The sequence below is a fragment of the Anas acuta genome, chromosome 2 (assembly GCF_963932015.1).
Source record: "Anas acuta chromosome 2, bAnaAcu1.1, whole genome shotgun sequence".
NCBI classification, from domain to species: Eukaryota; Metazoa; Chordata; class Aves; order Anseriformes; family Anatidae; genus Anas; species Anas acuta.
The window spans coordinates 9,385,327-9,407,745 of record NC_088980.1 but is presented as its reverse complement, the minus strand read 5'-3'; the positions used below and the strand labels follow the sequence as shown (position 1 = coordinate 9,407,745).

Sequence of the window (22,419 nt, the reverse complement as noted above, 5' to 3'; positions counted from 1 at the left end):
TGATTATGTGGCTGCTGCAGTCCAGGGGGAGCGCTTGTTACTCACCTAGATCCCACAGTTCCACAGCAGCCAGAATTTCTAGGGGCTTGCAGAGATGTTCTCCCAAATCCAGCCACCAAGTCTAAGCCAGGAGGTTTGGCATGGTTGGTTGTAAAGGCTCTGTTCATACACACTCAACATTGTGACTTCTGCGTCACAGTCCAACAAAATACAGCATTGCTTCTGCTGCCCATACTTCTGCTACTTGGTATGGATTTTTAGAAAATTTAATGCAGCATTTTTCCGCTGCCATCTGTTACATGCAAGTTCCAACTGAGCAAAAATGTCCAGTTTTGTAGGCTTAAAGCTGCCAGCGGTCTGAAAGAGGCAGAAGAAAGCATCTTGCTTTGTTCATTTGATAGCAATCTCTGTGTGTTAGTTATGTGCAGGCATAACCTGGGATTTTGACATTGGGTCTCTCAGATCCCAGGTTAATTTTGTACCCTACGACTTGCCCTCCCCAAAAGGGAAAAGGCCTGAAAAACAGCTCCCTTGCTGCTGGGAGAAACGCTCCCCTTCCCAAAAGCATTACTTGTATCAAGTATTCCACATTTAACTATGATTAAAACCAACAAAAAAAAAATCCCACACATCTCAGCCAGCTCTTTTACTACAGAACTCAAAATCTTCTGGTGGATGCTTTCTGGAAATCATTTTTCCCCAACAAGGGCAGACACAAAGATGGAGAATAGATCAGTCGATATTACATGCAATTAGGAGGCACCATAACTGATTAGCCTACTGAACACCAGGAGCCAAGCCTGGTTACAGAAATAAGGCCGGCATCCCTACCACAGGTAGCTTACGCAGACTAGGACGTGCTCCCACACATTTGTGGTCACTCCCTTGCTGGCTACCCAGCTAGAATAAGGACAACCCAAAGAGCAAAACCCTTTAGGAAATCTCACTTTAATGTGTAGTGGTAAGGTGACAAAAACTGAGTGTTATACAAGAAAATGTACATGATTTTTTAAGACATCTGAATGGGAAGTGGAAGCAAATCCTTACAGAAAGTACTTTCTTACTAAAAGACTGATATTATTCTTTATGCCTAGAAAATCTAATTAGAACGTAAGACTAATAATTCCAACTTTAAAGCTGAATAAAACAAATTAAAATAGCATCAAACTCTACTGTGATCTTTAAACCCAACATAATTGGGCAAAGTAGATCTTCAAGTCTTTTTATTCTAACAATTCACAGAATTAGCTGAGAAATTCAACACTTTTAGAAAAAAGTTGATTTCTTCCGTTACTGACTCACCAGTACTTATGCCATCTAGTGGCCCGTTCCTTCAGGCAAGTGCACCAATGAGTTATTAAAAGCCTTTGGTTAAGGCTGATTCTTCAAAAGCAGTGTCAGTTTTCTGCAATTGATTTAAATGAGAGGCTCGAATATGCAATGCTGAACATTACTACTGACCGGAGTATGATAGAAATTCAACCTCTTCTCCAGATTCTAATCTGCAAGAAGTAACCAATCTTAAAGGGACATGTCAAAAAACCAAACATCTTCCCTTTCTTCAGACGGGCCTCGTATCACCTTTGATTAAATCTGTGTAACTAGTACACTGAGCAGAGTAACCATTTCCATCAAAAAATTGATCCTTTCCAGTAAAAAGGCTCTCCTCATTCCCAGTTACTTGGGTCTGAAAGACTAACAAAGTCTCGCATCTTCATGCAAACCTAGTTTTTACATATCTTTTATTCAAGAAAGACTATAGTTTGAATTTGGATTCTTTTGCTTGCAAAGACCTGGTTGCTAGTTCAACTCTTTCCTTTAACAGGCTGGCTTCTTCATCGTTCTTTTGGACTTGTACATTTTTCAGTAAGAAGTGGGTAAGGAAAAGTTTCAAGCCTTCCCGCAGTGTTCCCAGTTTGGGGTTGTCAGATATCCTGTAAAAATACAAACACAGAAATAGTATTAGGCTTCTACTGTTTCAAACGTTTCTGCATTTTTTTTTTCCTTCAAATAGAGATATTAAAAAAAAAAACAAACACGATATATAGACGGTGCTTTTCCAAAAAGGCTTTCAAATTAACAGCATATCTACATTGATTTGGCAAACAGCCCAAACATACTCAACATACAATTGGTCCTCAGCAATAAAATGAAGTATCAGAATACTAAACTTGTTTTACGTAAACAATCGCATTACAGAAAAGAAAAACCAAGGTAAACACCATGTTTGAACTTCCTTGTGTTACAGCTGAAACAACATTTCCCTCCCCAGCTTTATGTGACACTGCAAGTACAATATAACTTTCTTCCTGGACTAACTTGCAAATTTTAGCTGTCTCCATAACAACTGGAATATTGGAACTCAATTTTACATGGGTCACAAGAAACCTAAACTGTATGGGTATGAATCCAACGAACTGTGTAATACTTCATAGAACTCAAGGATGTTTACAGATACGTTTATCACTTGTAGGGGATTAAGCAAAACAGAAGTGTCAGAACAACATTTTATCACCTTCAGTGAAACTGAGATCTTTTTGATCATTGTGAAGAAGGATTTTAAAAAAATAAGTGTCCTGTCAATTGTATAAAACCAAGATTTTCCATACAATGTTGGTTTAAAAAACAAAAACAAAAACACAAACCTTTCTCGCAGCAACGTAAAAAGAAAAAAGGAAGAAGTACTAAAGAAATCTACCAGCGAAGACTGCTTGGAGACCAAACCTCACTACACACAGATGGTAAAGCAGTAAGGAATGCATTAAGGAATGCAGGTAATTACAGAGCTCTGCTCATGAAAATCCTAAATGATACACCGAATATCTGAAAGCCTTATGTTGTACATAATACTTTGCACAGCTGTATCTAGATCAGAACCTGTACTAACAAACGCTTCATGCCTGCTGGCCCACCACCACCTTCCCCCAACAGAGCTTGCTTTTTAAGGGATGGATGTCTGGTATTTAGAGAAGGCAGTGTGTAATTGCAAACAAATAAGCAAACTTCTTATCTTTCTAAATTATTGCAAATGAAGGATTCTCTGGAGATCTCTCTGATCACTTACCTCCCAAAAATATCACCAACATCTTCAGCATCTGTTTTGACTAATAGCATGCTTAATACTTGTCGCAAGAAACGGACTTTGGGTTTATCTAGTTCACTGAATTCAATCACCTGGTTTTAGAACAGAGAGAATTAGATTGGACTCCCATATATATCAAGGCTGAAGTTATGCACAGAAAAATTAGTTGAGAAAGCTGCCTCCCTAAAGTCAATCAATAAGGAAGCACTGAAGTTTTTAAGGAATAACAAGTCCGGTACTACCACAATACAAAGATGTAATTATTCAATTTGATAAATACTTCGAAAGTACAACCTAAGACAATCCAGAATATTGTCTGTTTAACACGTTTAAATTATTTTTTTAAATAAGTTTCATGGACTTATTGTGAAATTTAAGCCCTCCCCCCCGAAGATTTTTTTTCTGGTCTAATAAAAAACATCAGCTAGAACTGATGGTACAAAATTCACTAGCAAAGCCTGCTAATAAAAGGACCTCAGTTCCAACCCCAGATGCTCTACAGAAAACGGCAGTCATATAACTGTTCTTTACTAGAATTGAACAGGGCATCCAAACCATTAAAATCCCTATAGATCCAATGGGATTTCATTAACACTGCCTCTGATAATGAGAGATCCAAATCACCTGCTCCAAGGCAGTTTTTCTTTGTTTGGGAGCAACACTGCTACTGGACAAGGATGTTTCTATGTTGTATCGTCCAGGATTTCTGTATGCTTCCATCACCTCAGGACCCTTTTCCCAAAAGGATAGCACTACTATAGTTGATAAAATTAATCTGGTAATTTTAGAACAAGTTTCATCTTTGTTCATGACAATGAACATGCAAAGCACCAGTTAAGTACATACAGCTAATAATATATGTTTTCCACAGAACTTGGAAACGTGAGAACACATATTTTGAAAAGAAAGCACACCAACCTTCAGAACTGAAAGCGGCAATGATTTTGTCCTTAGTAAGTGAACCAACACTGAAACCAAATTGGTGATGGCAGTGGCTGACAGGTTGCCCAAGTCTTTGATTTTGTCCCAGATACTAAACTGAAATGTCACCTAGGCGTCAAGGGAAAAAAAAAAATACAAATCAAGGAACTATTTAAGTAAGAAATTACAAACCCTTTTGACCTTCTATTCTTTATGTGCCCTCTGTTAATTAGATCTTTGATTGGATAGTTCAAGTCCTTTTAAACATGTGAAACAGAAAAAAAGCAAACCTTCTACAGAAGTTACTTAGTGGCAGATCTGAGCAGGAAACAGTTTACCTTACTAAATGCACAGGTGTACCAGGAGAATTTTTCCTCAGGATCATGAGATGTAAACAGGCACACATCTACTCTCAGGTGGTCAATAATTGTCTTTCTAACCATAACAATGGCACTAAAAGTAGAAATGCATTTTTCTTTACCTGAAATCGTCTTTCGTATTCACAGAACTTGCCAGCCAAAAATGCATAGAAGGGGTTATACGTCTTCTCCTGTAAGCAGCAATAAAGGATAACATGAACAATTTCTCTCTCCTGCTGGTCTTTCAGTCCAAGCCTAAAATTTAGAAAAGGGGATAAAAATAGTTCAGTAAGGAACAAATTATTGCAACTTAAGTAAAAGCTACAACAGTCAACATTTTAATACCTTAAAAAAAAAAAAAAAGGCATTCAATTCTGGTTGTCAGAAGTTCTTAAAGTCCTCAAAAAAGGCTGAATGGCATCAAACCCTTAAGACTGTAGGCTAAGTCAGCATCCTGGTACAGCAATATGGAAATGCTACAGCATTACTGGTGTAAAAGAAGTGGCTGCAAATATAAGACCACAACAGATTGATGCAGAACGACACAAGTATAATTACTGCCTGGAGAGGAAGTAGCAGCACAGCTCCATGTTTGCAGCCCTCCACAAAGGAAAACAGAAGAGACAACAGTGTCATCAAGGAGTCTTGTCATTATGTGGGCTTTGAAAGCAGCAGCACTACAACTTGGAGTACTAACACAGAGGATAAACTGTGAGACAAGAGCTGCTTGGACAACAAAACAGAACAGCACCACCTGAGGAAAACAGTATCAATAAGTACTTATGCTGGCTGTCTCCCAGCATAAAGGCCAAGGACTGAACAGCCTTCCCACTTGAACATTTGACCACTCCAAAATAGGGCCGAGGCACTTTGGCCAGGAACAGTAACTAACTCACAATGCACCTGTTCTGTGAATAATATGATTTAGCTTCCAGGGCTGTCAGATGCTTGGCAGCATTAAAACCAATTAAAATGAAGGATGCTTAATATTATAATCTGCAAAATGTCAAACAAAATTATTTTCATTGCTTCAAGCTCAAGTTTCATACAGCATTGGTATAACTCAAATGCATTTTCTAACAAAGTTTGACCCCACTGGAACTTGCTCTACAGTCTGGAGAGTACAGCTTGTCATAGCTTGAGTCTAACGTCCATTGCTTGTACACCCTTCCAGACATCTGTCATTGCATTTGATCACAGACACGTACTAGAGAAAATACTGTCACTCAGCCAAGAAACAGAACGTAAGGTTTTACAATAGGAAAGTCTGGGATGATTTCTAGGTTGACTGCTAATGAATGGAGAAAACTTCAGTCTGGTTCCCCAAAAGAAAACAGCACCGCAAGCGCTGGTCTGCGATATCATTCACTGCTCGCCCATCAGCCAAGGTCTATCTGAGTTTGTCACAGAGCAACAAAAGTTTGTTCAGAAAACATATGTAAGTAGTCAGCTATCTGGCATGTATCTAATGGATGACTTGTGAAGTTACAGTGTAGTCACTAATTTGGTACGTTCCCTTTTTCCTTGCTCATCATCACTTCTAACATAACTTATTTTGGAAATACTCATGCTGCCAGACAGTTGTAACCAAGAAAAACAGCATTTGATGTTCAGTTTTGTTCTTACCCTCACTTCTTCACAGACCTAGCACTATTTTCTCTTTTCAGACCTGATATTCTTAAACAACTAAAACGTAAGCGTTGGGATTGTCTTTCACTGCTGAACTTCACCCTAAACCTGCACAGATTTCATAAGCCTGGTAACTTTGCGTAAAGAAGCTGCAAGCACCTCACTTATTAAATCATTCCAGAGGTACAATGCTCCCAGAGACTTGCATGTCTTAATCAATTTAAAAATTGCCCTCCAAATACTCAGTAACTGCCTCTGAAGCAGGTTATTTCTCACCAGCAGAAGCCTGCCCCCAAGTAGGTTAGTTATCATCAGCTGGAGCCCAAAATTATCACTGGCTTTAGATCAAAAAAAGAAACATTCAATACCACCTATTAAAAATCAATTTACGTGAGTATAGTAGATGCAATCCCATACTCACTATTTGGAATTGCACAACACACTACAACGGGCTAGCTAAGCCTTCTTCCCCTATTACAATTTTTGTGAGATGTGAAGTTTCTCAAGTTGTTCTTCTCCATGAAACCAGTTACAAAATTGCTGGCCCAAACTGGCCAAAGGGATGGCCGGTGCTGATGGCCACATGGCATTGTGCTGAACAATAAATACGGGGAGTTGACCAGGGAGAGGGGTGGGGGACTGTACTGCCACTGCTCAGGGTCTGGCTGGGCATCACTCAGCAGGCAGTGGCCAATTGCACCGTGTGTCAGGTTGCTCAGAGAAGCTGTGGATGCCCCATCCCTGGAGATGTTCAAGGCAAAGCTGGATGGGGCCCTGGGCAACCTGATCTAGTGGGTGGCATCCCTGCCCATGGCAGGGGGTTGGAACTGGCTGGGCTTTAAGGTCCCTTCCAACCTGAGCCATTCTGTGACTTACTTTTCCCAAAAGGAGGAGAAAGACAAACAAACTATAACAGGCTGGGTTTAAAACGGTTTAAATTACCATTTCACCATAACTCAGTTCTGCCAGAGATGTAGCAGCAGATGAATCAACAAGCACAATTAGAGTACATCTTTCTGCTCCTCCTCAAGAGCCTGACATCAAACACATGAATATAAGTTCCCATATGCTCTGGAAAACATGCTTGCATTAAAGTTAATTCCTTCACTGACTAGTCTGTATGTTTTCCGTTATACCCTACCAGATGTGGGCAGATTTTAGAGTCCTCTTCTCTCTGCATTTGCCGCATAAAAATCTGAATCAACACACAGCAGGCAATCTGCAGACACAGTTTTTCTGCCAAGCCTGTATGTATATAGATTTGTATACTAGTTTAAATAGCACAGATGAGAGTCAAGGATCAATTTGCAAATTGAGCTACCAGGCCTTGGCAAGAACTGCAGCAGCAGCAGCTAATTTCTTTTAATTGAACAGGCCATATTAAGATATTGGAATGACTCCATCACAGTCTTAAATCCAAGCTGTGTTTTGCAGAAGTGGCATTTAATCAAACATTAGTTGACTTTATTACGGAGTCTGTTTTGGTTTGGTTAGCAAATTAAATAATTGCATGCCATCAGGGTAAGAACAATTCCTATGAATTACAAGGCTGCAACAGGAAAGTTCAGACCTGATCTCTCTCCTCCCAGTTACTACAGACTTGCAATTAATATTCTGACAAACCCAAAGAATAACTTATTTTGAGCTCTTCCCTGATCACATACTCTTCTAAAGAGAAGTGTGTCAAGCATTGAGGAAACCGGTCTTAACATGATATGGGACCCTGGAGCAAGTCCAAAGCTAATAAATTCTGTGGGAGAGAAACTGAGGTGCTAGAACGCTACCAGGTCCTGCAAGACTGGACAGAGACACACAAGGTGGCAAGAAGTAAAGGAAACAAGCCTGCAACAGATTGGGATCCGCTAGATTGAGATCCACATCTTCAATACAAACACATATAGGCTCCTTAAATCAAAGGATGCTGTAAATCACAGTTCCAGACTTAAGTGACAATAACAGAGGCTGCTTTTTTCATCTGGCTACCAGTCAGTTCTGCCTGACCCTTAGTACTCCTTGCATTCGGGGTTTGGTCCCCTTCGTACCCTTCCACTCCATCCTCACATGGATCCTAGTTACACACTTGGATCCCATTTCAACTAAACAGTGAGACCAGCAATGTTATTCTTCCTTCCCAGCTATCACTATTTTTAGTTCTGGGCTTTCTTCTGACCTAGTCAGTACTTACTTCAGAAGCTTTTCAAAGGCATCCAGGAAATCTTCACTTGTCATCAACACACAAAAAATACTTCTCCTGATATCAGTGTTCATTCTCTGCTTACGAGCAAGCTCTATTATCTTTGAGCTCACCTGAAAAAAAAAAAAAGGAAACTCTTAAAGAGAGCTATTTCTGTGCAGCCTCTAATATGACCGTTAATAAAAACCTGCAGTAAAGCGTGAAGCATCAATCCAGAGGTCCTGAACTTTTGTCCAATAAAGGCACAGGCATCATCAGGAGCTTTTTCAATTAGGGAAACCTAGTTTAATTGTGCCAATTATCTTTAAGAAGTGCTTTCCTAATGTACGTGACCACAACCATCTCAAACTACTTCATAATTGCATAGGAGAAGAAAAAACACTATCATAATATTATGATAATAGCTCTTTTGAAGGGCATGAGTCCAACATTTTCAAAGTTTTAATATCAGATCTTACAATCCGAAAGCTTCGTCTTACAAGAGTCCACCAAGGCTCTTTTTGGTGGGCTCTTAAATGAGCTTATTCGTCTGTATCAACAACATTTAGAAGATTAAACGATTCAACTTATTAGTTCTATTAGTCCTACTTGGATTTACCTTCCCAATGTGCAGTTTTTGCTGAGTCTTGCTGTTTGCATTATCAATCATCGGTGCTCCGCTCCAGGACGACCCGATGATCCACCAGCGACCAACCTTATCAGCATTGAGGAGTGATTCCAGGGAGACACGAAGCTGAGTTTCTTTTCCCGAACTACTGCTGTGAACCTTGAATAACAGCACAATAATAAGTAGCAACAGATTTTTATTTTCTTTTAATATACTTAATTACTTAAAATTACTTTTAAACAAATACTTTAAACAAATACAAGTTGATCTTTCATGTTTCTTAAAGATCTTCATGTTTCTTTCCCACCACCTTTTCTTTCAGGCAGTAACCTGATTTTTTTTCAGGAAAGTAACCTGATTTTTCCATTTGCTCTGATTTCTCAAATAATAAAAGTTTCTAAGCATAGATTTGATCAACTTCATCTTTTTTCTTTTTAAACAAAGATCATCAGTAAGAAGACAGCTATCTTTCACTCAGAACTCAATTACAATTTAGATTTGATAATGACATTGTAAGATGCTCCAATTAGTTTCCAATCTGGTCATGATTTTCCCATTGAACATTTATGATCAAACAGAATGACACAATGATAAACTGCTGTAAGTTTTGTACAATTCAAACAAAATGTATAGACTCTTCAAACAAAATAAAAATTTTCAACTGAAGAGTCTAGAGGTGTACTAAGAGGGTTGTGAAAAATTGAGAGGAAATTCTACAGAACTAGGTTACCTATCATTGCTGGTTTGTGCATGCTGGACTTAAAAGTTTCTGAAAAATAACATGCTGCAGATGCATATGCTCTAGGAACCAGATTTAAATATTGTGAAAATTAATTAGCTCTCCAAAGAGACAATTATTTTCATGCATTTTATGCTGGATTGTTCTAGACATCACCCACAAGGCTCCCAGAAAAGAAAACAATAAACAAAACATATACATTTTAAGAAGTCCTGGACTTCCAAAATAGTTCTGGTGAACTTTCAAACAGCTGCCTGCATTTAAAATCTATGGGAAAAAAACTGTCATGATGACTCATTCCATCTGCACAATCATTAAACATTCCACAGTCTCTTTGTCAAGTACAGGACTTTGCTTCAAACCCTCTGGCTACATATTACGTACTTTCCCAGACTCTTCTGCAGAAGGTTGTTTGATGCCTAGCTAAATTTAAACACATGAGATTATTCAAGTACTACCTAAGAAGCAATTTTTGTCCACAAGAATATCAGACTGTTAAATGATTTTATACATATATATAAAATTATATTAGTATATATTAAATACTATATAGCATATAATACACCATCAAGCTGACATAAACCAGAGTTGATTATTTGTAGTGTAAGAACAGCTATTCTACCTATGTCAAGAAAATTCTCACCAGTGTTCTTTGCAATTTGCGGAGTTTTTCAACTGGCTCAGGATCATAACCGGGAATCTTACGCATGTCATTATTCCTCAGTGCCAACATAGTCTCTAGCATAAAACGAACCTATCAGGAAAAGAAATATTTATGTGGATTACATGCTGCAAGTTTAATATATAAGTAGAAAGCGTATTTTCAAAGTGCTATTCTGTGAGAATAAGCGACGCATCTGGCAACATAAATTGAAAGTTAGAGTACATGAATACAGAGAAGGATGTTTACTCTAACTCCTATTGTATTCGTGTTCAAGCTTCAGTTCAAAGCCTTATCTGCTAAATGCCAGCCCCCAGTGACCACTTTTTGAAGTGTAAGAAGTATGAAACAGAAGAATTAGTCATTGCATAGAATACGTGACAGCTCTAGTTTCCCCAGTTGCAAGCATTTTGGTATCTATGTCCTAAGAACTAATGAGAACTAATGACAAAAAGAAAATAAATAACTGAATGCAGCGACTGAACTCTAATGAACTCTAGAACCTAGAGTATAATGGAAAACATTTTGGTAAATATACACATGTACACGAGCAATGTTGATTCAGAAAAGAAAATCCTTAATACACACATACCCTAGTCTGATCCTTAAAATTCTTCTCTGCTGTGTGTGCTTTGCTCTGGGCTTCACTGATCAGGTCCTTCAAAGCCAATGCGTCATCTTTTCTTAAGGAAAAGCCCACGTTTTTCAGAAGAAACAAAATCAGCTCAATATCTTTTTCAGTGAAAGTGCTAACAAGCTTCTTCAGAATATCAAAGATGAGCAGGGAATGAACTACATGGAAGTTATACAGATGGGCAATCAAGGCAAGCAGATTTTCACATTCTTTCCCTTCAGCATCACTTTTAGAGAGTTCATCAAATTTCTTCACCACAGCTTCCAAGAAGTGAGCACCGACCTGGCAGAAGTTCCATTAAGGAAAAAATAACAATTCAGCAGTTAACCACTAGCAGATTTTCAAGACAACTGTAAAATTATCATTTTTGAGGCACTGCCATTATTAATCTTAAAGAATATTGTTCCTCTCAACAAAAACGGATGTACTACAAGTACAAATAGTAACTAGTTTGTGTCACATTTTAATAAAGTATGTTATTTATACCTCTTATATGTCATCCAGTTGCCTTTTAAAATTACAAATGTTACAAAATTACAGTATGCATATCAAAATTTGTTTAGACAATTTTCATGAACACATTTTCTCAGCTGTCAAACTAGCATGCTGTTACTGTTAGTCATGTATCAGGTAAAAGATGCATGTCCAAGACCAAATGCATCACAGAGTTTACCATTCCAGAACTAAATATTTGAAGTGTGGGACAGTAAAATCACAACACACCACATTTTCGCAGTTGATGAGCATGAGACTAGTTTAAAGTGGGAATAAGACTTCACTGTTTGTCAGAGGTACAGCTGGGAAAAAAAATCCTGGAATTCCTGTATTTATAAACTAATGGTAAAGACTGGAATTAAGAAGCATACCAAAATATAGGTAGGTAGAGATCACATTACTGCTAAGGTTCAAACGAGACACTCACACCATTACCACAGTAGTAATATTAGCCCTTTTTAAAATTGGAAACGGGAAGTTTTATAACAGTGACCAATGTTAATTTACAAAGTAATTAGTCAGATAAAGCAACTCAGACCTGTGAACAGCAAACAAATAAGATACAAATACAAAGAGAGTTCATCTATCAACTGAAATATGTTATTTAGTGACACGTTGGATATTAGGAAGAACTTCTTTACTGAGAGGGTTGTGAGGCATTGGAATGGACTGCCCAGGGAAATGGTGGAGTCACCATCCCTGGAGGTCTTTAGGAAACGTTTACATGTTGAACTTAGCAATACAGTTTAGTGGAGGATTTGTTAGTGTTAGGTCAGAGGTCGATGATCTTGAGGTCTCTTCCAACCTAGACAATTCTGAGATCAGAAGTTAAAAGGCAATCAAGAAAAAGACATCAAGAAAAAACACCGCCCAATATGTATTATTAAACAAAGTTAGTCCCAGACACAAAAATTACCTCAATTCCTACTGTATGATGAAGAACGCTGACCAAAAGGACATGCTCCATCATCAGTCTTGCAGGCATGGCAACCGCAGTAACACAAGCATTCATAAGAATATCTGTTAGAGTTTCGTTCATGTCCTTTCTACTGTTGGCCATGTAAAGCTCCTCCAGCTGTCCACTAATGGAGGACAAATTTGGTTCACTCAACCTATTGAGAAACAAAATCCAATGTTCACTGTTTCACCTTTTTGCATAGTTCCACAATTTTCAATTTATCCAACATACAACCTGTCTCTAAGCCAAGCTAGCTCTTTTAAAAAGAATAAAGATGAATGAAAGGAACCTTTTGTATTTTGCCGTGTTCACTAAAATAAAAATGAAACTCCAGAACATTTTTTTTTAAAGTACTTACACGTAGGAACAGATTAGCAGCAATATTTACAAAACACTATCACTGTCCTTACTGTCATACTGAACAGCCTTATTAAAAAATTGTTCCTGTTCAGTATGAACTATGGCACACCACAGTCTTTGGAAAAACACTTCATACTTCTGTAACATATCAGATATAGCAAATCCTAAGTAACTAAAACTGTATTCTGTAGTCTGCATTTTACAGATAATAGATAAAAGTATGAACAGATTTCTTATTTTAAGGGTATTCTAAAATTAAAAGCACACTGAAGCGTTAATTACTTTTTCTGGTCTTCAGTACTTTAAGCTATAAAGTAATATAAAGTTGCTCTTCCTTGACTGCAGTGCTAGAGAAAATTTAACTTTATTTAATTTATAAAAAACATGCTAAGGGGAATATAGCACGCATGTCAAAATGTGATTTTATTTTTTTTTTCTAAATAGGCATACTCCAACTGACACTTAAGAGAATTATTGCTAGCATTTGCAGGCAACAGCCATGTGGAATTCAGCCCAATCTTGAATTTATTTTCCATTTTTTCAACTTCTATAACCACCAACTTTGAAGAATCTCTATCAACAAAGACAATTATTATTAAGGATAGCAGACATGACTGCCAAATTAAATGTAGTTTGAAAAGACAAAAGTCACATCCATGCCACTTTTCTTTGAATGATGATCACTGTCACACAGAATCAGAAAGATTAATTACTTGTCCTTATTACATTACCTATTAATGAGACCATTCACCATTTTCTTCAGTCTTCCCAATTCTTCTCTTTTCTTGTCATCTAGTGTCTCCTGAGCTTTTCTCACTTGAGGGGGAACGTACTTCATAGCACTGTGATTATGATCCTTACCAAGAAAACAACAGAATAGCAAATGAGACTACCATTTTAAGTATTTAAATATTTTAAATAAACACATACATTTCTATTTAAGAGGAATATATCAGTCTTACTTAAACGTACATTCCACTGTTCCGATAACTAATATCAAAGGAACAACTTCATTCAGAAACAAAACCAACATGCAACAAGTTACTGCTTATGATCAACTTGACAGTAGCAAAAAATTCCCCTCTCCCCTTCATGTGAAGTTTCATGTAAGTTATTCTTATACTTTTGTAAGTTATACTTATATTCTTACACCGGGATCTTTAATCTTTGTTTTATCCAGATAGACAGCAGAAACCTGTACAGGTGAAAGCCTCAGGTGCAGGGGTACTAACAGCTTAACTTGGTGACATGTGGCTAAACGATCTGTTTGGCTTCCTCTTCTCTTTGCTACAAAGCCTATACCACAGGCAGAACCTCTGGGATCATCTGGAACAAGAAACACTCCCGTTCCCAGTTGGTATTCACTTTTAACAAACTTTTTATGGTCTTGGTGGAAAGGCCTAATCTGGATCTTCTAAAACTGAGATGGTCACACTTCTTTGTTGCTTTTATTTGCTAATCTTGTATATACAAACAATGCTTTGTGCTTTAGGGTGCAACCTCCTACCATACCCTCCATGTATGTTTGTCCCTAGGACGTGGCAAACCTCAGACGTCAACGCTTGGTAGGCCCAGCGCTGTTTTCACCCACATTCCACATGCTGGTTAGAGAGCAAACACTTTGCAGAGTCGATGTAAAGTCTATTTTGCATTCATGGCGCTTTGGGAAGCAAGTTTGTGCTATTTCAGACAAACACCCTACCTCCTCTTCCTCCTGCGGGTCCGGGGGCTCGCTTGCCTCTGGCTCACCCTCGGGGGCCGAGCTCCCATCACTCTCCCACTGTTCTTCCACATCTTCCCCTTCGGAGGCGTCAGAGGCGTCCTCCAGCTCTTCATCCTCCCCCAGGGCCTCCTCCTCCTCCTCCTCGTCCTTCTCCGGAGCCTCCTTGCTGGCCCTCAGCCCCAGTGCCTCCTCCTGGTCGCTGTCCCCGCACAGCTCGCCGAGCCCGGCGCCGGAGCCCAGGACTCCCAGCACGTAGTCCAGCCCGTCCCGCACGAAGCTCTGGGGCAGCCCCTCCGCCCCGCTGTTCCCTTTCTTCTTGCGCCGCTTGTTGAGCCCCAGCCGCCGCTCCAGCCGCCGGATCTCCTTCTCCTCCTCCTCGTTGGCCTCCAGCAGCGCCCGTTTTCGCGACCAGGAGATGGCGGCCGGCCGAGGGGCCGGCACCGGCGGCCGCACCGCTTTCTGCTGCCGCGGCGGCTCCGGGCGCTGCTTTACAGCGGCTGGAGGCGACGCCGGGACTTTGGGGCTGGCGGCAGGAGCCGGCCGGGCAGGAGCAGCGGGGGCTTTCCCCGTCTCCCCGTGTTGTTGCAGGCGGCGGCGGCTCCGCTTGAGCCTGCGCTTCTCCTTCCTCAGTTCCCGGCGGCTCTTTCGGTTCGGTCTCTCCGACCCTACCGACGCAGGCAGCGGCGGCTGGTCTCCGGCTGCCTTCACGAACTCCTCCACCGCCAGCCGCAGCCGATTCAGCTTCTCCCCGCCGCGCCGAGCCCGCCCGGCCGCTGCTCCCCGCTTCTTCATCCTCCCCTCAGCCACGCCACGCCGGGGCGCCGCCATCTTGTGGAAGAGGCGCGCTCCCCTTCCGCCGCGCGGCCGCCATTTCGCGCAGCAGCGCCCTCTGCTGCCTCGGCGTCCCAGGGCGGCCGGGAGCCGCGCTCGAAACCAGTGCTAAAGCTGCTAAATCCGGAGAAACTCTCCCGTTTTTCATGCTTAAGAAAATATCACGGTTAATCTTAGCATTACAAAAGGGAATGGAATAATTTCTTCCCGATAAAGCCCCTTCGGTAAACTTCTAATGCCTCATGATGTCCAGAGACTGCAGTGCCCCATGGCACTTCTCCACCTGCCTTGTCCCCAGTTTTAAACCCTTTCCTACGCTGCCAAGCACCAATATTTCTTACTAAGTATGCTCAAAACAGCATCACTGTCAGCTGCTAATATTTCCCTCCATGGCAGTGCTTGGGACACAGTGATGTTGCTCGTGGGTGCTGGTGGCCCGAGCTGTGGGGACAGCATCCACACAGTTCTGCCAGGCCAGTGTGCACAGCAGGTGGAAATTTATCTGTCATTTCTGGGGTCAGATGGAATTAAACATTCTGTGGCACTTTGCCATTGTCAGCGGTCTGCTGGGTATATGTATCCGGACCTGTGTGTGTTTTCTTTCCTCTGACCAACTTGGAAATCTGGTGGCTTCGGTCATCTTTGGCAGATCCCAAAGACAGTTCCCCAAAACACCAATTTTCCCCAAATTTCTTGAAAATAGGGTGGCTAGAGGAGTTTCTCAACTAAATGAAACCTGACTTTAACAGACACACACACGCACACAAAACAACAACCAAAACAAAAAAACAACAAACCAACCATCCAACCAAAACCAAAAACAAAACAAACAAACAAAAACTACAAAAAAAAAAAAAAAAAAAAAAAAAAAAACACAAACAAACAAACAAAAAAAACAGTGTATAAGGCCTAGTTTCTAAAAGAGGATCAGTTTTGAATCTCCTGTGGGAAACAAATCCATAGAAAGTCAGGCTTCATTATTTTGTTCTTTCTTATTGTACTCCTGACATCTCTTGAACAATGAAGTACTGGGTAGGACTTGAGTTTTAGCTGAAAATTTAATGTGGCATTATTATTCAGAAGATTATTTTTGCCGTTCTGTGCATGTTTCCATGCTCTCTCATTACATCATGTGTCCTGGATGACCCCATGCTTCAGAAATCCAGCTTTCTCAAGGCTGATGCGTAATGAATCTTTCACACTCAGTGACAAAATATGTTGCGTTAACTTGTCAAGGCATTCCGTTTGCTTCATTTTAAACTATATATTATGCTATAATTTACTGCTGTTCTGCTCTTTATTCATGCACAGACAGCTCACATGCATTTTGCATCCTATTTATAGATTTATTGATAACACTATTCCAGCAGCATGCTAGATAAGTACAGCTGAATATAATTTGAGTAAATATTAGATGCTTTTAAAACTCTAAGATTTACATCCTCCTTCTGTTTCATCACGTAATTTGTCATCAGGGCAACAGATTTTTCTAATAATGAGAAATTTCATATTTTTTCGAATAAAGAAAATGTCAATATTTGCCTTCATCATCACTTCACATCTCATAGGAAAATGTGGAAAGCATGTATATTACTGAACTATATAATCCAAAGTTTGGGTGAAAATGGACAGACAACTTTAGCAAAAAATGTATAAATGGAGATATTATCACCTGTTTGTGAAGTACAAATATTTAATTAATTAAAGTAATTAAAGTAAAGCAATATTTCAGAGAAATATATAAATTTAATCATCAATAAAATGCTATATTGAAAGAAATAACAATCTGCTTAGACTAATTCATCATTCAAATCTAGCAATGCCATATCTAAATAAATAAATTATGACAGATATTTCAGATACTGTCCTAGAACTTTGTGGATTATCATTTTAGATTTACCAGTTTGGCTACCAGTACCTAGTAAATGCAGTCTTCTTGTTCATGAGAGTATAAAAAGCTCTTAAAACCTGAATTATACTCTTCCAACTTTCTCATGTCATCTAAATACAAGAAAAAAGGTGAAATCCAGTTTCCATTTTACAAATTTCACATTTAGATCTCTGCATCATATTGGCATCACTTAGTGAATAGGAACTCAGAACTGAGGGAACATTTTATAATTGTTCTTTGTTTTGACAGCGATCCCACAACAGAGAACAAGCAGTAAGGGCAGGTTTCACATTTAGAATGAAATTGAAGACAATGGCATGATTCATTGGAAATGAGACTTCATATAGAATTGTTTCTTCGGTACAATTTTACTTCCTGCTGAGGTAATCTCTGTTAACAGTTTTCCTATGCTATTCAGTTCTGTTCTATTCATGGGTTTCTTTTTAACATCTTTCTCTCTCTCTTTCTCTCTCTTTTCATACAGAATGAGGGGAATAGTCATTCTTTAGCCATCTGTCTGCTATTTTTCCTCGTCACCTCCTAAAAGTCATGAAAATGTTATTTAGTAACTAAATGATACACATAGGTAGATGCCGGCTCCTTTGTAATTTGCCACCATTGAGCATATCTTGCTATTTATCACCACAGGAAATATCAAAGCAGCACCAGAAAGATTTTGAGACTGATTTCATATGATCATTTTTTGTTCTTGTCAATAGAAAAAGCAGCCAGCTTCATGTAAGAATACATAAGCCTTTACATCCAGTCTTTTTTGACTATACAGACTGAAAGCTTAATACCAGAATGAATTTATTCTGAGCAGTCAGATCCTCAGAACAGTGCAAGCTACTTGAAGGCTCTGCTGTGACTTTCTAGCATGGTACCCGCCTACCTGAGCCATTGTTCATCCCCATATCATACTGCCACCACTGTGATCAGCAGAACTGATATTTGTACTTGTATGAAAGAGAAAGGCTGCAGGGAGAGATTTTCTATGAAAGGACACTTTTCCTCTGGAATACATTTTGTAAAGTCTTAAGGCACTACAAAGTTGCTGGCTTTCAAATGTGCTTCAGTTCAAACCATTTCAGAAGGAATTGATAGGTGAGAAAAGTGATTTCCTTAATATTTTAAAGACACATCCCTGTTGCTCAGAATTTGTGTTATATTTATTAATTTATTTGTTTGTTTATTCAGAGCTAGATGCCTCCTACAGCTTTTTAAGTCAGGCATGATGAAAACTGAACTACAAAAATACTCTAGAAAAAAAATCTCTCCTGGCATTTCTAGAATTTCCACAATCTTCGTGTCTGACCTTGGATGAGTCATTTATCTTCTCCACACTGCTTTTGAGCAAAATGAGTTGTCTTCCCTCATTCTGACACTAAGACTGCTGAAGTAAATCCTCCAGGTGTGTCTCCAGGTTACCACCCGTAGCACCTTCCCCTGCAGGTACTTATTAATTCCTCTGGGTCTGCCCCAACAGATTTGCTGACTGAAAGCTGTTTGCTGAGTTTTCATATAACTCCTGTCTTTTAGTTTGTAAGATCAGTGTCCTTTTTAGTCAGTGCTCACTGGTGAAACTCATTAATAACAATCTACACAGTTTGTTTGAGCTAACCCAGGCTATTTTAATTGAAAGAAATTAGGAAGTAATGGCCCTGCAAGTTGGTATCTACACACCCCCACCACAAGAAAAAAAATAATGAGATGAAAGTGGTAATCTCTGAAGGTATATCCAGATTAGGGATGTATTCACTGAGTTTAAGCATTAACATGTTTTAGTTCATTGGAAGGAAGGAGTGGGTACTGACAGTTATTATTTAGATAAATGATCCAAAAGACAAGCATAAAAAAGACAGATATGATGGGTGAAAGCAGAAACCCATTTCCCCAATCCATTAACATTTTTAGTTTTAAACTATAAGGAGATTATCCAATACGTGACACAGGGATAACTGAATGAATGTAATCAAATGACTTTCTTGTTATTAAAAGGAAGATGTAGGTTGCAACTAAATGGACTTTTAAATTAGTGCTTTGTGCACATCACAGTTCAAAAATACACAATTATAAACCAGGATAACATCATTGATCAAACTCCCACATTATGGCACTTTGCATTTCCTATATGAAATTCATATAATCAATGTTTCTGTGCCAAGGAACCTAAGTCTCCATGGAAGACTTAATTCTATGCTGAAAGTTGACCTTACAAGTTGACCTTGTTCTTATAAGAACACTTATATGGTCAGTGGCTCTATGGAGGCTGGTGGAGGCTGGTGACAAGTCATGTCCCTCAGGGGTCTGTCAGACAATGACAGGAAAAGGGGGAATGTTTTTTAGCTAGGAGAAGGGAGATTTAGGTTAGAGGTTAGGAGGAAATTCTTCACTTGACAGGTGGTGAGGCCCTGGCACAGGTTGCCCAGAGAAGCTGTGGATGCCCCATCCCTGGAGGTGTTCAAGACCAAGTTAGATGAGGCCTTGAGCAACCTCATCTAGTAGGTGGCATCCCTGAACATGGCAGGGGGGTTGGATCTTTCCAATCTGAGCCATTCTATGACTCTGTGACACTGTCATTTATAAGGCAATTTTCATCAGAAAAGAGGTAAATATAAAACAAGGGACATTTTTTTTGTTGTTGTTGTTAATTGCTTAGCTGCAACATATCAGTTGCAATTCTCTTCTCTGAAGATCACTCTGTGTTTTATTTGCATTGTTTCTTTGATTCTACTGAGGCAACTTTAAAAAATAATGCTTGGAAGTAGGAATGATACTCACGAATATATACTTATGAATGCATGAATTCAACAAAGAAATCCCCTAAAATTGACAGTTACCATTACTTTGTTAAAAATCACCCTTTACCTATTTGTTTACCTATAAAAACTGAAAATACTGGCAAGAATAAGTATCAGTTTACTCACAGGAGCAATTGCATCAATAATAATGTGCAGTGTTACTGTTCATCCTACTGCTTACACTGTCTTTTTAACATATAAGTTAATTGTTTTCAGGGACAATTAATTTCCAGCAGCTTTTTCTAGCTCAGTGTTTGTTCTTAGCTATTAGCAAACTCTTACTCTGTTATTCCTGAGGCTTTGTTAAGCACACAAAATATAATATGTATTGGAGTCAAGGTACAATGAAACACTTGGAAGTTTATCCAAGATGCCAGCAAACTTTGGATCTGGTAACTTAGACTGTAACAATATCAATCTATACATGTCAGTTGTTATTTCACATCTTAATCCCAGTTCCTATAATTTATTATGTTATTATTTATAATATAGCATTAATTTAATACACAGTTCTTGTTCAGGAGCTTTACTTGCCAACCACAGTGTAGTAATGGATACTACATTTCTAGTTAAAGGCTGTTTTCTATCTGCTTGGAAGCAAAAGATGAGCTTTGCATCTATTGCAGTTTAAACAGAAAGCAGAGGGTTCACCAAAGCTATAAGTTAAAATGTAATAGGAAATCAATGTATCTGAACCTCTCAGGCTTTTTCCTAAGATTATATCGTCTCTGCTTGCCTTAATAAGAGAATCTTCCCAGCTAATGTTAGTTATCTGTGAACATTTACAGCTAAGCAAATTAACCTGTCATCCCTCTTGACTCAAAGGGAAGAAGAAGGAGCTCCTAGATGTAATGATCTATTTTAGAATGAGATTAATCACTGTATGGTCTATATGTCTATAAAGAGGGTCTGGAGAGACCAGTCCAGCTGAAGAAATCTTGCAGATATTTGATGTTGAGTGAGGTGAATCCCATCTTAGTTTTCTCATGTGTAAAATTGGCTTAAAAGAAAGCTATCTCATCCTTTGCGATGTTATACCCGCTATCTTAAATCTCTGAGATCACTGCCTGGAAGGGCTGAGATTCCTCTTGATATACCCAGATAATTAATACATGTCATCTTGTAGATCAATTTCTATTAGGAAAAGGGCTAACATATGTATTAGGCACTTTTTTTTTTTTTTTTTTTTTTTTTTTTTAATCCTCAAAAATACGAGTTCTGGTTCCTTGTTCATAGAAGGAAACACAGGCTTTAGCAGTCAGATTTTCTTGTTGTTGTTGTTTGTTTGTTTGTTTTTTTCCTTTTCTACAGGGATAGCAGCCTGGTCAATTCCATAATCCAAAGAGCTCTATGAAAGGGCTATTTCATAAACTGTGCCTCATTTCATTCTTTCAGAAGCAGTGCCTTCCACCATTTCTGACAGACAGTTTGCCCCCCTATCATTTTTTGGTAATGACCTTTGATTTCTTGATGCAACTGTGACTATGCTGAGAGCTAGATTAGTGAATTTATGTGGATTAAAAATAATACGTCTGCCCTCATGGATTATTTTATAATCGTCAGCAGTTTTAATGTGTATCCCCGCTATCTTTGATCCAAGATGTTGATAGTATCCGCTACCATCAGCACATTCCGACCTCACAATGTCATCTCCTCCCTGACCATTCTCTCAAAGTACTTTAAAATAGCAACACCGATTTAGCTCTGACAGGCAGGATGAAGGTTTCCTCTCTGTTTATTGTCATATGGGAAAAATAGGCATTTTTAGAGGAAAAGTCATTAACCCATTCTAGACTTCTGCTATAGGGTGAGATGAACAGTGCACATACAAACTGAAACAACCATGTTTCTGTCTGGCACATATCTGACACTGGAAACCACCCCAATCTACTTCTACATCTGCTAATGTCCCTTTCAGGCAATCACTGTCTTTCAAGGTCACAGTTTTGCAGCTACTTCAGGATGACATCAATCTGCCACTCACTTGGCAATGCATTTCCTGATCCTTATCTTGCTGAAACTGGGACTTGTGGCATACTCCACTAAATCCAAGGTTTGATCCAAATGTAACCAGCAAACTTTTACTTTTTCAGTATTATTTTTTTGATTTGGCTGCAAAAAGAAGCAGACAGCAATAGAAAAGGAAAGAGAACTGCTCGTTCACGTGGCACTACAGGCTACAGCTCGTCTAGATCAGTTTTGAAATTGCACCATTAGCAGATTACCAAAACGTATTGCATCAGGGTATCCTGCTGGTGGGACAGTTATTTCCCATATTGCTTGAAATGAGAATTTGTTACTCTCATGAGTATAGCTGGTCCTTCTGTTGCCCCCATCTGTATTAGCACCTGTGCCCAATACAGAAAACAAAACAGATTTGAAACACAGTTGATGAGAAGAAGAACAATTACAAAAACCATTTGGTGTAATTACAATGTTTATCATAAGAGGGTTTGTGTCTCTTGTTCTCCAGAATAATTTTGCAAAAAAAGCATACTCATAAATAAAGTAATATCAAGACCAAAGCTCTATAC

General features: G+C 39.0%; 1 protein-coding gene across 1 annotated transcript; it reads right to left on the bottom strand.

The window, feature by feature from the left end:
* Positions 1-929: 929 nt before the first annotated feature.
* Positions 930-15,233, bottom strand: NOM1 (nucleolar protein with MIF4G domain 1). The gene is given in 12 exon segments (XM_068673447.1): positions 930-1,934; positions 3,065-3,174; positions 4,001-4,132; positions 4,485-4,617; positions 8,177-8,298; positions 8,784-8,951; positions 10,175-10,285; positions 10,785-11,108; positions 12,238-12,433; positions 13,371-13,495; positions 14,342-15,215; positions 15,217-15,233. Coding segments are annotated over 12 exon segments (2,490 nt in total). The 3' UTR covers positions 930-1,756.
* Positions 15,234-22,419: the final 7,186 nt, after the last annotated feature.